This window comes from Triturus cristatus, chromosome 1_2, assembly GCF_964204655.1.
Source record: "Triturus cristatus chromosome 1_2, aTriCri1.1, whole genome shotgun sequence".
Taxonomy (NCBI): Eukaryota; Metazoa; Chordata; class Amphibia; order Caudata; family Salamandridae; genus Triturus; species Triturus cristatus.
This window is the reverse complement of record NC_140580.1, coordinates 40,317,042-40,330,224: the sequence shown is the minus strand read 5'-3', so window position 1 is coordinate 40,330,224 and position 13,183 is coordinate 40,317,042. Positions and strand designations below refer to the sequence as shown.

The window sequence follows — 13,183 nt, the reverse complement described above, 5'->3', positions numbered from 1 at the left end:
CTTGTAACTTAACTCTAACATCCCCATTACTTTATACACAGCGAAATACAAATAAAGAATATGCAGCCCTAGAGCATGGTCAGTAAGGTTTCGAATACGTCTAGGCTCCATAACCTAGATTAGTTGTTTCACAATTTATTCAGATGAGGCATTCATTACCAGGGAGCTGGATGGGTCAAAGGAATATGCCTATGAATGCAAGAATTAGTAAATGGGTGTAGTAAAGTGCCCCTTTTTGGCATGGTCACCCCCACTTCTTGCCTAGTATTTGAAGCAATTTTGATAGGATATGCACTGGGTTCCTGCTATCCAGGTCCCCAGTGCCAGAACTTTCACAAAACTGTACATTTGTTCCCCAATTGGCAATACCTTTGTCACCCCTATAAGTCCCTAGTAAATGGTACCCCAGGTACCTAGGGGTCATGGGCATGTATTGTGCCAGCCTAAGGGACCACTTACCTAACTCATGCAGACTGCCATTGCAGACTGCGTGTCTTGTTGAAGACAAAAGTCTTGTGTGCCATGTTTACAGACACTGCATACAGTATATGCAAGTCACCCCTACAGAAGGCCTAACAGCAATAAGGCAGGGTGCACTATACTTCATGTGAGGACATATATGCATGAGCAGATATGCCCCTGTGCTGGCCATTTCAATTATTGCCAGTACAAGCGACCAGGTAAGCCATTTTAAGCACGTGCTGGACACTGGAGAAAAAGAGTTCCCCCAGCTACATAATGGCTTCACTGAAACCAAAGATGTTTAGTATCAAACATCTTGTATTAATGAACCCACACGGATTCCAGTGATGGGTTTATTAATACAGGCACCCAAAGGGTAGTAAAGCAGCAACCCCTGAAAACCTACAAACTACTAGTGTGCTGGCTGACTGGTGGTGACCAGTCTGCCACCACACACGAGTTTCTGACCCCCGGGGGTGAGGGCCAGCACTTTCAGGATGTCAGGAACAAAACATGCTCTGGCAGAGGGTGTTTAACACCCCCTTCCAGCAGGATGACCTGTAAATGTGCGTTCCGAGGCAGGGGGCTTAAAAGACCCAGCCTCCTTTGGTATGTGAATCTGGTTTCCCTCAGAAGGATGCCACCCCCTCTGACCAAGGCCTATTTGGCACCTGGACAGGCAGGAAAATTAGTAGTCAGAGAGGTGTGTTCACCCTCAGGCTAGTTCCATCCCTTAGGTGGGCCGCCTGATTAGGACACGAAATTTCAGAGTCTGCCATCTTTGTGATGGCATAATTAGGAGCACTGGGACAGTGTTATGCCCACTTCCCACAAGAAGTGGTCATATAGAGGGCGTAGTGACCCCAGGGGAAAGTAGCCCATTGGCTACTACCCTACAATCCCCTAATGCCACTAAATTTAGTATTTAGGGGAGCCTCTGGCACCAGGAAATTAGATCCTGTTGCCCTGAAAGAAGACGGACGATGAAGAATTGCAAAAGCAAAACCAGAAGACCAGCAACTGACTTGGTGCCAACCCTGCCGGCCAGCCTGCTGTCCTCGACAATTGCACCAAAGATGACTCATCCTGCAGCTGCCAGTGCCTCCAAAAGCCTGGGAAGACTTCCAGCCTTCAACTAAGACCTAGGAACTCCCGTGGAGTAGCGGAGCTGCTCCCCTGCATCCTGCAGGCACCCCAGTAGAGCTGCAAGGATTCCAGAACGCCAGACACCCATCACTGGAAAGCACCACTGCACTCGTGCCCCTTAGCCCGAGCTGAAGTGGGCCAATGGTACCAGTGGGGTTCCCAGATGCCAAGCACACCTTCGGTTTACCAGCTGCGGATTTCCCAATGCCACCTGCAGCCTCTTAAAGCAGGATCCCTCCTCTACTGCAACTGTCGCCAGTGACAGAAACCGCATTGTCTCATAACACCTCTGCATAAGGCCCAAAGAGCAGAGAACCAAAGGTGTCCCCATAATCCCTGAGCATTGTGAGACCTGAGCCCCCCCGTTAGTTCAGCAGGACTGCCCCCCCCCCCCCAATCTAAACCTAAACCTGCAGCCTCTTTGTGACCGGATTGATACCTATTGACTTCAACGGGGCACCTGACTGGTATTGCACCTCTGTACCTTAGTGCCAGTGGAGGTGGCCTGCTGGTGCTGCCTTGGACCTTGCTCCATTTCACTTTAAGTCCAGGAGATTGGTCTCTTAAGTCACTATGAAGAACTTGTATGCAGTATTTGTTTTTCCTCAATGGGATAACATTGCCGCCTCTGAAAATTGCACAACGTGTCAACTTTTGAAACCTGCAAATATATCTATCTCGAAACATACTTACCTGATCGTATTGATTCGGTTGCCTAAATGTATATAAAGATTTATTTTATTTTTATAAATTGGCATGGATCTCCTTAAGTCGTGTGTACCATTTATTGACTATGTTGTGTACTGCAGATGTTTAACACTGCTCTCTGATAAGCCGAAGGCTGCTCGACCACACTACACCCGGAGAGAGCACCTTAGGATGAGAACGCACTTTAGGAGAACCCAAAGTAATATTAAAATATACATGAAACAGTCTATTTATAAGTCTATACACTCAGTTTTAAATGTAAACATTTTCTAAAACACTACCAAGCTGTGGAGAGAAATACCACCAAAAGGGAAAAGAAGCAAGAACACAAACATATCATAAAAACTAGCACTAACTTATACAGTATACTAGGACCTTCAAGTGCAGGGCTGGGCATAAGCAAAGACATTGCAAAGATAAATATAAGTAAGACTCACCATCAGAATCAACAGGATCTTCCACCTCTTCCGTGTAGTTTACTTCCGTTCTCACATAAGTGCGAGCCGTTAAAGAAAACAGTCTTAATTTAATTATTATCCAGTACAATTGTGGAAATTGTGCGAGGTCAGTAGTTGGGCTGAAACAATGTGTCTGCAGCATAAACCTGGTAGTGCTACTTTGTGTAGATTCTGCACATATGAATTATACAAGAAATCTCAGTTCTAATGATGGTTTTAGTCTCATGGTTTTATATTAGCTCTTAAGAACCAAGGCTCTGTTTGGTAAATGAGAACTTAACATAAACTGTGTACTTTATAGAACACAAGGTTTATTCTTAAAGGGCAGGGCCTTCTTTAATAGTATACCTCCCAAGGAGCATCGGCTTTTAGGCGAGACCAGCCAAGAGGCATTCTTTTACACCATAAGAGAGATTTAGAGAAGCCCAATCACATGCCAGAAGGGAATTACCTGGAAGTATAGATTGGTCAAATAAGAAAATCCCAAGAAGCACCATCTTATACGAGAAGCAAATTCACATGAATCAAAATGAAGAACGAATCTAAAGCTGAACATAAGAGGTCATTTTATAATAGAAGGGGACTCATAGAAAGCTCAACCTTCTAGCAAAATAGGCTCAACTACTGGTGTTCAATAAAGGAGGCAGGTCTGAGAGGGGATGGAAATGTGAGAACATATATGGGGCCAGTGTGTATATAAGGGGTGGGTAACAGAGTGGATGGGCCCAGGCAGAGATCAGGGTAAAATGCTGGACTGGCGAGAGAGAGGCTATAGGCGGTCTACAAACTTTGGCAACCAGGACATTTCTAAGGATGGTTGCAGACTTCTCTCTGATTTATTCAGACTTAGACCTTCCTAAAAGGACCTCAGTCACCTGCTGATCAATAAAATAGCGAAAATAATTCATTAACCTATGGATTGTTTGGTTAGCACCATTTATGATCATAGTGAATCAATATAAGTATTGCAGGATACATTTTTTAATCTCCTATGTTTTGCTGAGATTGTATAATCGAGCTACTTTATACCTAAGCAACGGAGAAACTTTTGCTGTTGGCATGAATGGATCTCAGATGAAAGGTAGGTATTTAATGCTTTGTTTAAAACGAAATCTAAAATTACTTCATGTAAGAATGTAGATAGGTTACTAAAGCAGGTATTCTCTAATGAAATACCATATTCGGCCTGTCATAACTGCCAAAAAGTGTCCATAATGAAATTAATCTTTCAGAATCTTTTCAGAATCTTACGGGGTCAGCTGCGTCGTCCTACAATGATGAGCCTAGGTTAGCCACTGCCTTTGGATCGCCCTAAATGAGACGACGTTTCTACGAGGTACTTAGAACAGCATAAAGAAATGTTAGTATCAACATTTCAAGCACTCCTGGTGGTCTTTGAGCCACTTGTGTCAGAGCAGTCTGCTTTAATCACATTACACTCAAAATACATCCCTCTAAATATTAATTAAGTACCAAGAACTCCATTTAATTACTACATACGAGTTATCTTCTCCAACTCGTCCAAGAAGACTCAGAGACCACAGTCATCAATAAATGGCGACTAATTGAGCAATATGTTAAGCTTTCATCATTTAGTTCGTCAAAGTCACCCTCTTACTAAATAGGTCCCTATGTTCTCCCCACCCACCCTGTTTCTTAAAGGTGAACTCGAAACACTGGTGCCTACACAGATGTAACTCACCGACAGAATCAGAATAGACAATGTGGTACAGTGATACCTCTGGCAGAGGTCTCAACTGACCAGGACAGGGCTTGACAAAGCACTAAACATACAGAGAACAGGACTCAAGGGAGAAAAGAAAAAGATCAGGAATCAAATGGGAGAAAGACGAGAAGTATTTTTTTTTTTTTTTAAAAGGGTATAAGGCAGCACTTTCGGTCAGGGTATTCCATACAATCGGCAATATCTGCTGCATGGAAGACACCATATGCTTCGGGAAGTTCTTCACCAGAGCAGTCACAGCCTGCAAAAGAGAAGGACAAGTAAAGCGTGGATAACACTATCACAACCAAATGCTCCTTCAGATACCAACACACCATCACTGAATTCTCTCTCAGGAAGACGTTTGAGGAGCTTGTTCACTTGGCCACACACAGTACAAGTCTCACCTCAGCCTCCCTTCTTTAAAAAAAAAAAAAAAAAAAAGAAATTACCAATTCACAAGGAGACAGAACAAGAGCATATGCCCAGCACTACAAAAACGGAGAATAAAACTGACTTTTCTAACAGTCAGAACTCACTACTGCAATTTCGTTATTCTCCACCAAGATGAAATTATACATGTGTGAGAAGGTGAGTAGTGAGAAAGGCATATCGCTAGGAGTACAAGAAATACTATGACAAGAACTTCACATTATTAGGCTCACTCCCTCACTGTGTGGAAGGCTTCAAGCAAAAACCATAGAAGATCGAAGCTGCTATGACCAAAACCAACATATTTAAAGAGGTTTCCTCACATGGCCTATTCAAAAGGTGTGCTTTGCAGACCTAATCCAGTTAGGGTTTACAAAACGTGCAAGGTTTCTGATCTGATACTTACATAGATCAACCTCCTCTTCTCCACTCTGCACTTCTGCTGCATTTCACCCACTGTGGTTTATCATCCTTGCTAGTCTTTAGCCCCTCCTTCTCTACATAAAGTCATTCTTTGCATTTGTTTACACCCAGGTTATTTGGATGGATGTGGTTTCCAGGCCCAGATGTTGTCATTCAAATCGCCTGTTATTTGTGCACCCGTTTTTCTCTACTTCTACCACGCTCATGCTCTTTGCATGTTCAGGGATGAACCCCACCTGTCAGGTAGCCATAGGAACAATGTACTCACTGCAAAACCGCTGTTGCAGGAAAATCTATGTGGAGGCTTTTGAAGACTCTGAAAGCCACCCCTGTCATTCCACATTTATTTTCACTGCTTTACTTTAAAAATTACCAACACTCTCACAGTACATTACACCTTATTAACCCCAGACTTGCTGGCTGGCAAGCTCAAGTTTAAACCCAATCCTCCTTATCTCCTTCCCTTGCACTATTTTGGATAGAGGCCAAAACCCCAAATGCACTGATCCTACACACAATGAAGAACCTGTGAAGGAGTAGTTCGGGTCCTGTTTTAAACAAAACATCAGGGGCAAATACCACCTCTTCCCCATCAATACTTTCTACCGAATTTACTTGTTAGGGCAAGTGTAATGGGGTCACAGGACAAGGACAGGAGGCTGGCTGCATTAGGGGTCGGGTGACCCAAGGGTCCATCATAAAATGTAGTGATAATACTCATCCAGTACTATGTGGTACCATAGATTAAACCTACAGGAATATTAGTAAGGATAATTGATCCACTGTTATGAATTGATACAATGTGTGTTAAGCTGCCTCACAAAGGATGATGCAATTTAGTAGGTGGACATTTTTGGGAACTGAGTTGCCCAAAGAAACCTGTCATTTTGAGGGTACAAACTCGAGGCCTCTGGTGAAATCAGCTTTACAATTGCCACATTCTCTGAAGAACCTGAACTCTCCATGGGGAACTTAGAATACAGCCCAACTCTTTCACAAAACGACAACCAAAAAGAAGGGAAGGATGGTCAATAAACATCAACCACAACAAGAACCATCAGAACATGATGGACATGAAACTGTCACATCAGCCATGAAAAAATTAAAGCGAGTCAGCAACACTCCAAGCACTGAGATCATAAAAAGGGAAGGCATAACCACAGCAGCACCAATTTCTAAGCACTGCCAGTGCACAAGAGGCTCAGGAGCCAGAGGAGTGCAAGCAACATCCAAGAGCCAGCTTAAAATAAACGCTCTTACCACAGATATACAAGGTCATGTATCCACACATGCCCGAAGAAGAGGAAACACTGGTAAGCATGAAAGGGCAGAGTGTTAAGAGGAGAGTTCTTATAACCTGGAACTACTACCATTTGTTATAGTAATATTTACACATAGTGCTTGGAAATGCAGAAAGGAGCTTCATGCACCTAACAGAAAATGGATCAAATTCACCAACTCCTGTAACGTAAATGTAAACATGGAAATGGTTATGAAGAAAGGCTCAACCGTACAGCAAAAGTGATATGATGGAGTCGCCACTCTTCCTCATCCCTGCGTACTTTATATCCACAGAGGTAACTTCATAATATAGAAGGCAAAGCTGTTGCTCCCGGACACAAAGAAACCTTGAAAGGAACTTCACTAGCTAAGACGATTTCCCTGTTCAACTGCAGGGACTGGTGCTTTATTTATTTATTTGTATCGCACGGCTAATACCCTGGGGCGTTTCGGCGCTTGTCAACAAACATCAGGCCATCCCGGAGATTAAATTAAAGGCTAGAGCCTGAAAATTCAGAAATTATGCAATAAGTAAGCAGATCATCAAGCCCTTCTTAAAACGCATCAAGTCCGACGAGTTTAAGTTTGTAAGGTGGGGGAGGACCGTGGCCGGCAGCCGATCGAAATGCCCGCCGCCTAGTGAAGCTCCAGACCTCCGCAGACTTTCCCACTAATCTGTTCACTCATTTGTAGCAGTGAGCGACAAACAAGCCAGCGGGATCGGAAAACAGCGAGCACCGTTTTGACCCGTTTCGGTGCTCGCAGCTCTGCCTTCAACAAAGATGGACCGTCTGCAGTACTTGTGGTCTATGCGCCGAGTGGAAGCCAGGACCTCTGTTTATCTGCTGGCCTGGGCGGTCGGCGGCCCGTCCTGCATCTCTCCGTGTGGGGAGCGCCTGCAGTGGCCTGGAGCCGGGGCCGCATTGCTGAGCCCGGGTGTGGAACATCTGCACTGCCAGCGTCTCTGGTAGCTCGGTGTACGGCAGAGTCAGATCGCTGTATCCAGACCCCCCTGAGGAGGGGCGTAAGGTGAGAGGAGATCTGCCCGGGCCTCACTGAAGACTGTGCGCGGCTAGCACCGACCAGCCCCAGTGATTGAAACATCCTCTGTGCGCATGCGTTGGTAGCACCGACACCTCTAGGGAGAACGACCGCCCATCAACTTACACGGCGTTACGTGCGTTATTGCGGACCCGGCGGGAGCCTCCATATTGCGGAGCCGCGAGTGGCTCCAGGACTGTTGAATGCACCATCCTTGGCGGAGACTGCTCCTGGCGCGGCGGGGGAGGACGGGGGCTGCCATTGGGCGCACAACCTACTCGCCTCAAGAATGAGAGTGCCCGGTTCGCCAGACTCCTAAAGGTCAATCTCAGTGCTCCGGGTGGCCCTCATATCCTGCCACCTGCAGTTGTTGTAGAGGTCTCGACGTGCGCAACCAGGAATACCCACAGCACCCAAACTGCAATTTTATCTCCCGGGTTCACGGTGGCCCATCACATTCACTGAAGCCTTGTGCACATTGCCTTCCCTGGGCGGACTGAAAGACAGCTTGATACTGCCTCCTGGATTCCTCCATATTCCAACTAATAATTGTCGACGCGACCCTTCCCTCCCCGTCGCGGTCCAGTGGCAGGTGAACAACAAAGGGCTATTTAGGGGGTAGGAAACCAGACAGGCATGTGTGCTCCCCATAAACACTGGCAGGCGGCGGTGAGTACTACCGCCTACCTTGTCACAAAGCTAACCGCTCCATCATTGTGTGGAACCATGGGAGGCAGGGGCAAGCGTGTTGTGCACCAGACCAAACTGGACAAATATGCATGTGCTAAGACGAGCCAGGAACAGCTGGAACGTGCAGCAACTGCCACTGAGGAACACACTGGAAAACCGAACAAAGAAGTCACTTTACAGGATATTATGTCAACACTCCATAAGGTGCCCTCCTCCCCCGTGTCAATGATCGACACCGTCGCTACAGAACTCACGCTAATAAGAGCAGACTTCCGCAAACTGAGCACCAGAGTGTCGGATGTAGAGACAACCACAGCTAGTCTCGCTGTGGACACCGCTGCTCTCAAAAGATAGGTGCTGCACCTGGAAACCAAAAACAAAACCATGGCAGTGAAACTGGACGACTTTGAGGGCCGCTCCCGGCGGAACAATGTGCGCATTTTGGGCGTGCCGGAGGGAAGCGGGGGTCCGGCAGTGGACCTTCTTGTGGAAGACCCAACCAAAAACCATTTGAAGCCCCGGGGCCTTTCGCAGTACTTTTCGGTCGAGAGGGCCCACCAAGTCCCAGGGGAGTCAGCCCAGACCAGGTGTGCCGCCCAGACCTATCCTGGCCCGTATCTTCAACTTCAGAGATAGTGACCTCATTCTACAGACCGCCAGAGTAGATCCTCCGGTACAGTACGATCTCATTCTTTCCTGACTACACAGCTGCCGTAGCTAAACAGAGGCGTACTTTCTTGGCGATCAAGAAGGAACTCCGTTCTCGTGACCTCAAATACTCCATGATCTTCCCCTTGAGGTTGAGTGGTGGCTGATGGCAAGGTGTGGTTCTTCACGTCCCCGGAGGATGCCCAAGACTGGCTGGATGGGTGGCGTCAGGTCACCAATCGCGGACAATCCGGTAGAGATCACGATCGACAGGGAGCAAGTACGCCTCAATCTCAGCAACAAGAGGATGAAACCACACGTGACGGCTCCACTAAAGTTACGTGACCAACAAACTCCACAGACCTCTCTTAAAGACTGAGCCCCAGTCAGTGTTCCTGAACTGCATAGTTTCTTGGGAGGCAATTTATGTGACGGCAATACCCACTTGCTCAGCGTGTGTGTCCATGACACTATGTGAATGCCGGACCAAATGCTGTGTCTAGTCCCTCAACTGTCCGTAGCCCTTAACTTTGTTTGCTGTGCTGCCTTCGGATGGTATGTTGGAACCTTGCAAGACTTGAGTCCACCGCTGGTGATCAGTGCACGGCTGGAAGACTCACCATAACAGATAAGAAACGGGGGTTGAAGGGATTACTGGGGTGGATTCCTCCCCCACAAAGGTATTGAACAATGGGAACTATACACTCTGCAAGGTTGGGGAGGCGGGTAGTTTTTAAACTGTAATGCAGGGAGGGGGGTGGGGCAACTGTTTTTCGCTTTGAGTTTTCGTTTGTTTTTTCTTCTTTGTTTAACGTTAAAGTTCAGGGTACAGCAATTCAATCTTCGGGGGATGTTGCGCTTTGTATGTCAGGTACAATGCTTTGAATGCAACAGTTCTAATGTCACATGTAACCGCGCACCCTAACCTGATTATTCCCCAGACCACACGAGTCCAGAGCCTGCCATTCATATCCTGGACCGTGAATTGCCTCGGAGATATGGTAAAAAGAGGCTTAGTGCTCCAATTCCTTAAACGTAGAGAGCCCGCAGCAGTACTTCTGCAGGAAACCCACCTTGTAGGCACCACCTGTAAGGCCCACGACAGATGGGTATACAGGGTTACAGTCTATATCCCTCCCGCACTCCACTCAGTGGCGCTCCCGGCACTTGATGCCTTTCTGCTTCGTCTCCCTGAGGGAGAGCTAAAACTGGGAGGAGACTTTAACGCGACCCTTAATGATTATCTTGACCGTGTGCCCCCACGCCCACAACACCGTTCCCATTCCAATCTCACTGACTTCCTTGAGACAATAGGCCTGGTGGACATCTGGCAGTCTCACATCCCACACGCACGCCAATTTCCATATCATTCCGGCACCCATAATAGCCTTTGTCCTAAGCTGATAAAGTAGGACGTTTTGTGGATATAACACACTTACCGCAAGGGATTTCAGATCACTCCCCCATCTCAGCCCAATTCACGAGGAACACTTCCACACACTGCTGTGTTTTCCCGATTTACCCGGGCTATCTAAAAAAAAAAATCCTAAAATTTGTAAAGGCTTGCTCACATCCACTTAACACTATTTCGACAAAAATGTGTCGTCGGTCCCATCGCCCCTTACTCTCTGGGAGGCATACAAAGCGGTCCTACGGGGGCAAGCTATTTCCTTAATTGCGGACCACAAGAAGGAGAAGGCACACATAGTCTCCACTCTCGAACACGAGTTGCAAACACTCACGACTGCTCCGACATTCACACCTGCTCCAGCTTACAAAAAGGAATACAAGGAGTATTTGTGGGAAGGCGCTAAAACCCGACTGACAGCCACGCGCCATACCATATAGGAGGTAGGGCATAAAGCCGGCCGGCTACTGGCGTGGCTAGACAGATGAGAACGCACGAGCCGCTGGATAGCGGAACTCCAAACCGCGGCGGGAGTGGTGGTGACGGACCCCCAGGTTATAGTGGATACACTAGTGTGCCACTACTCTGAGGTTTACTCCCCAGCAGTTTAGATGGACCAGGAAGAGGCAGATCTGTTCCTTAAAGACATCTGTCTCCCTACGCTGGCGGAAAATGACTCCAAAATATTGGAGTCAGAGCTCACTATTGAGGAATTAACTTTAGGAATAGGGAGTGTGCAGTCAGGAAAGGCCCGGGGGCCAGATGGCTTTCCAATTGAACTATTTAAGAAGGGCACCACTAATCTCATACCCTACTTTTTGGATATGTACAACACTAGCTTGGACAGGGGTGCGCTGCCTAAAGATCAGAGAACTGCAACGATTGTGGCCATACACAAACCCGGGAAACCAGCCCAGGACTGTGCTTCCTACAGGCTCATCTCCCTGATCAACGTAGAAGACAAGATTTTGGCCAAAGTTTTAGCAAATAGACTCACACCGCACCTCGCGACTTTAATTCACCCTGACCAGTCGGGACTTATGCCTGGCAAGAGAACAGCCCTGAATTTGAGGCAACTCCAGAGTGTACTAGGCCGTAAACACACGATACAGGAAGAAGCTGTGATATTGTCCCTCGATGCCCGTATGGCATTCGATACAGTAGACTGGCCATTCCTATTTGCAGTTTGGTTTCGGACCTGTGCTCTGCTCGTGGATAAAGCTACTCTATACGAACCCTCTTGCGCACGTAGTGGCGAATGAACACATCTCCAAGGAATTCCCGTTAGGGTGAGGTACAAGACATGGGTGCCCGCTGTCGCCGCTGCTCCTCGCACTGATTTTAGAGCCGCTCGCGGCGTGGATCCGACAAGTTTAGATTGTTTGCAGACGGAGAGTTGAGAGGATCACATATCCATATATGCTGATGATATCCTCCTATATCTGGCGTCCCCCTACCATTCCCTACATGGCATAATAAATATCAGCAAGGCCTATGGAGAGCGATCAGGTTATACCATTAATTGGAGTAAATCCATACTGTATGGATTGCACGGCCCGATTCCCCACAGGCTGTGCGGTGGAAATAGCAAAGAGCAGCTTTAAATATTTGGGGATCCATATCGCACCCGACTGAGGATTTCATTACGTTAAATCTTCTAGAACCCCTAAAAAGACTGTGCAGAGACACCAAACACTGGCAGGTCCTGCCGCTGGCACTGTTAGGACGGGCAGCACTCTTCAAAATAATGGCACTGCCCCGCTTCCTGTATGCCCTACAGAACACCCCCTACTTGGTTCCTGCAGATTATTTCCGGGACATCGAATCGAAGGTGTCTAAGCTTTTGTGGAATGGGAAACCGGCCCGAATAGCAATGTCCAAATTATTTAGTTTGTGGTATGACGGGAGCATAACATTACCCAACATACAAATGTACTACTGGGCGACCCAGCTGACCGTAATAAACCAGTGGATACACGCACCGCACACCGATCCGGCCTACCATCTAGACAGATTCACGCTAGGGCTTGAGGGAATCAACCGAGCATTAGATCACACCAACCGACGGAGGGCCTTGATAGGGTCAACTAAACATACAGTTCATCTCTGGCACACGGTACACAGAAAGCTCGGTTGGAACAAAAAGATCACACAAGCCACACCCCTGTGGGATAGAGCCATGCTGGGTACACTGCGAAATAGTAAAACATTTGCACGGTGGGATGACATAGGAATATAGCGCGTAGGCGATCTTTGGGCCAAAGGGAAGGTAATTCAATTCACACAAGACCAACACGAAATGGCACCTACTGAACTGTGCCGCTACGACCAGATTCGACACACATTAGAGGCAGCTATTCCACCGGACACGGTCCTCCCGGAGGCTTCCCCCTTGGAGGACAGACTGCCGACTGAGCACATGCATGAAAAAGCCACATCCCTCACATATCGAAAGATTGTCAATAATCACCCTGACCCCACACAATCCCTAAGGGAGAGATGGCAGGGAGAAGTGGGTGACATGGATGAAGCAGACTGGCAGAAGGCACTAGCATCCCCGAGAGAGGTGGCAATCTCGTCGAAATTACGCTTAGTTCAACTCAAAGTGCTACACCGAATCTACTACACCAGGGTGACGTTATATAAAACGGGAAGGTCAGATTATCTGCTCTGCTTACGACAGTGTGGGGCATCAGGTACATTCGACCACACATTGTGGGACTGTCCCGAAATTGTACTTTACTGGGAGACAGTGATGTCCAC

General features: G+C 47.3%; 1 protein-coding gene across 3 annotated transcripts in view; it reads right to left on the bottom strand.

Annotated features, from left to right (window-relative positions):
- Positions 1-13,183, bottom strand: part of IPO9 (importin 9) — a 595,516-nt gene that overhangs the window by 396,662 nt on the left and 185,671 nt on the right. For all 3 annotated transcript variants that reach the window (XM_085600586.1, XM_085600577.1, XM_085600596.1), the window contains 2 exons: positions 4,659-4,759; positions 2,754-2,812 (listed from right to left, as the gene is read on the bottom strand). In XM_085600586.1, coding sequence (XP_085456712.1) covers positions 2,754-2,812; positions 4,659-4,759 — 160 coding nt within the window. The remainder of the gene's footprint in view (positions 1-2,753; positions 2,813-4,658; positions 4,760-13,183) is intronic.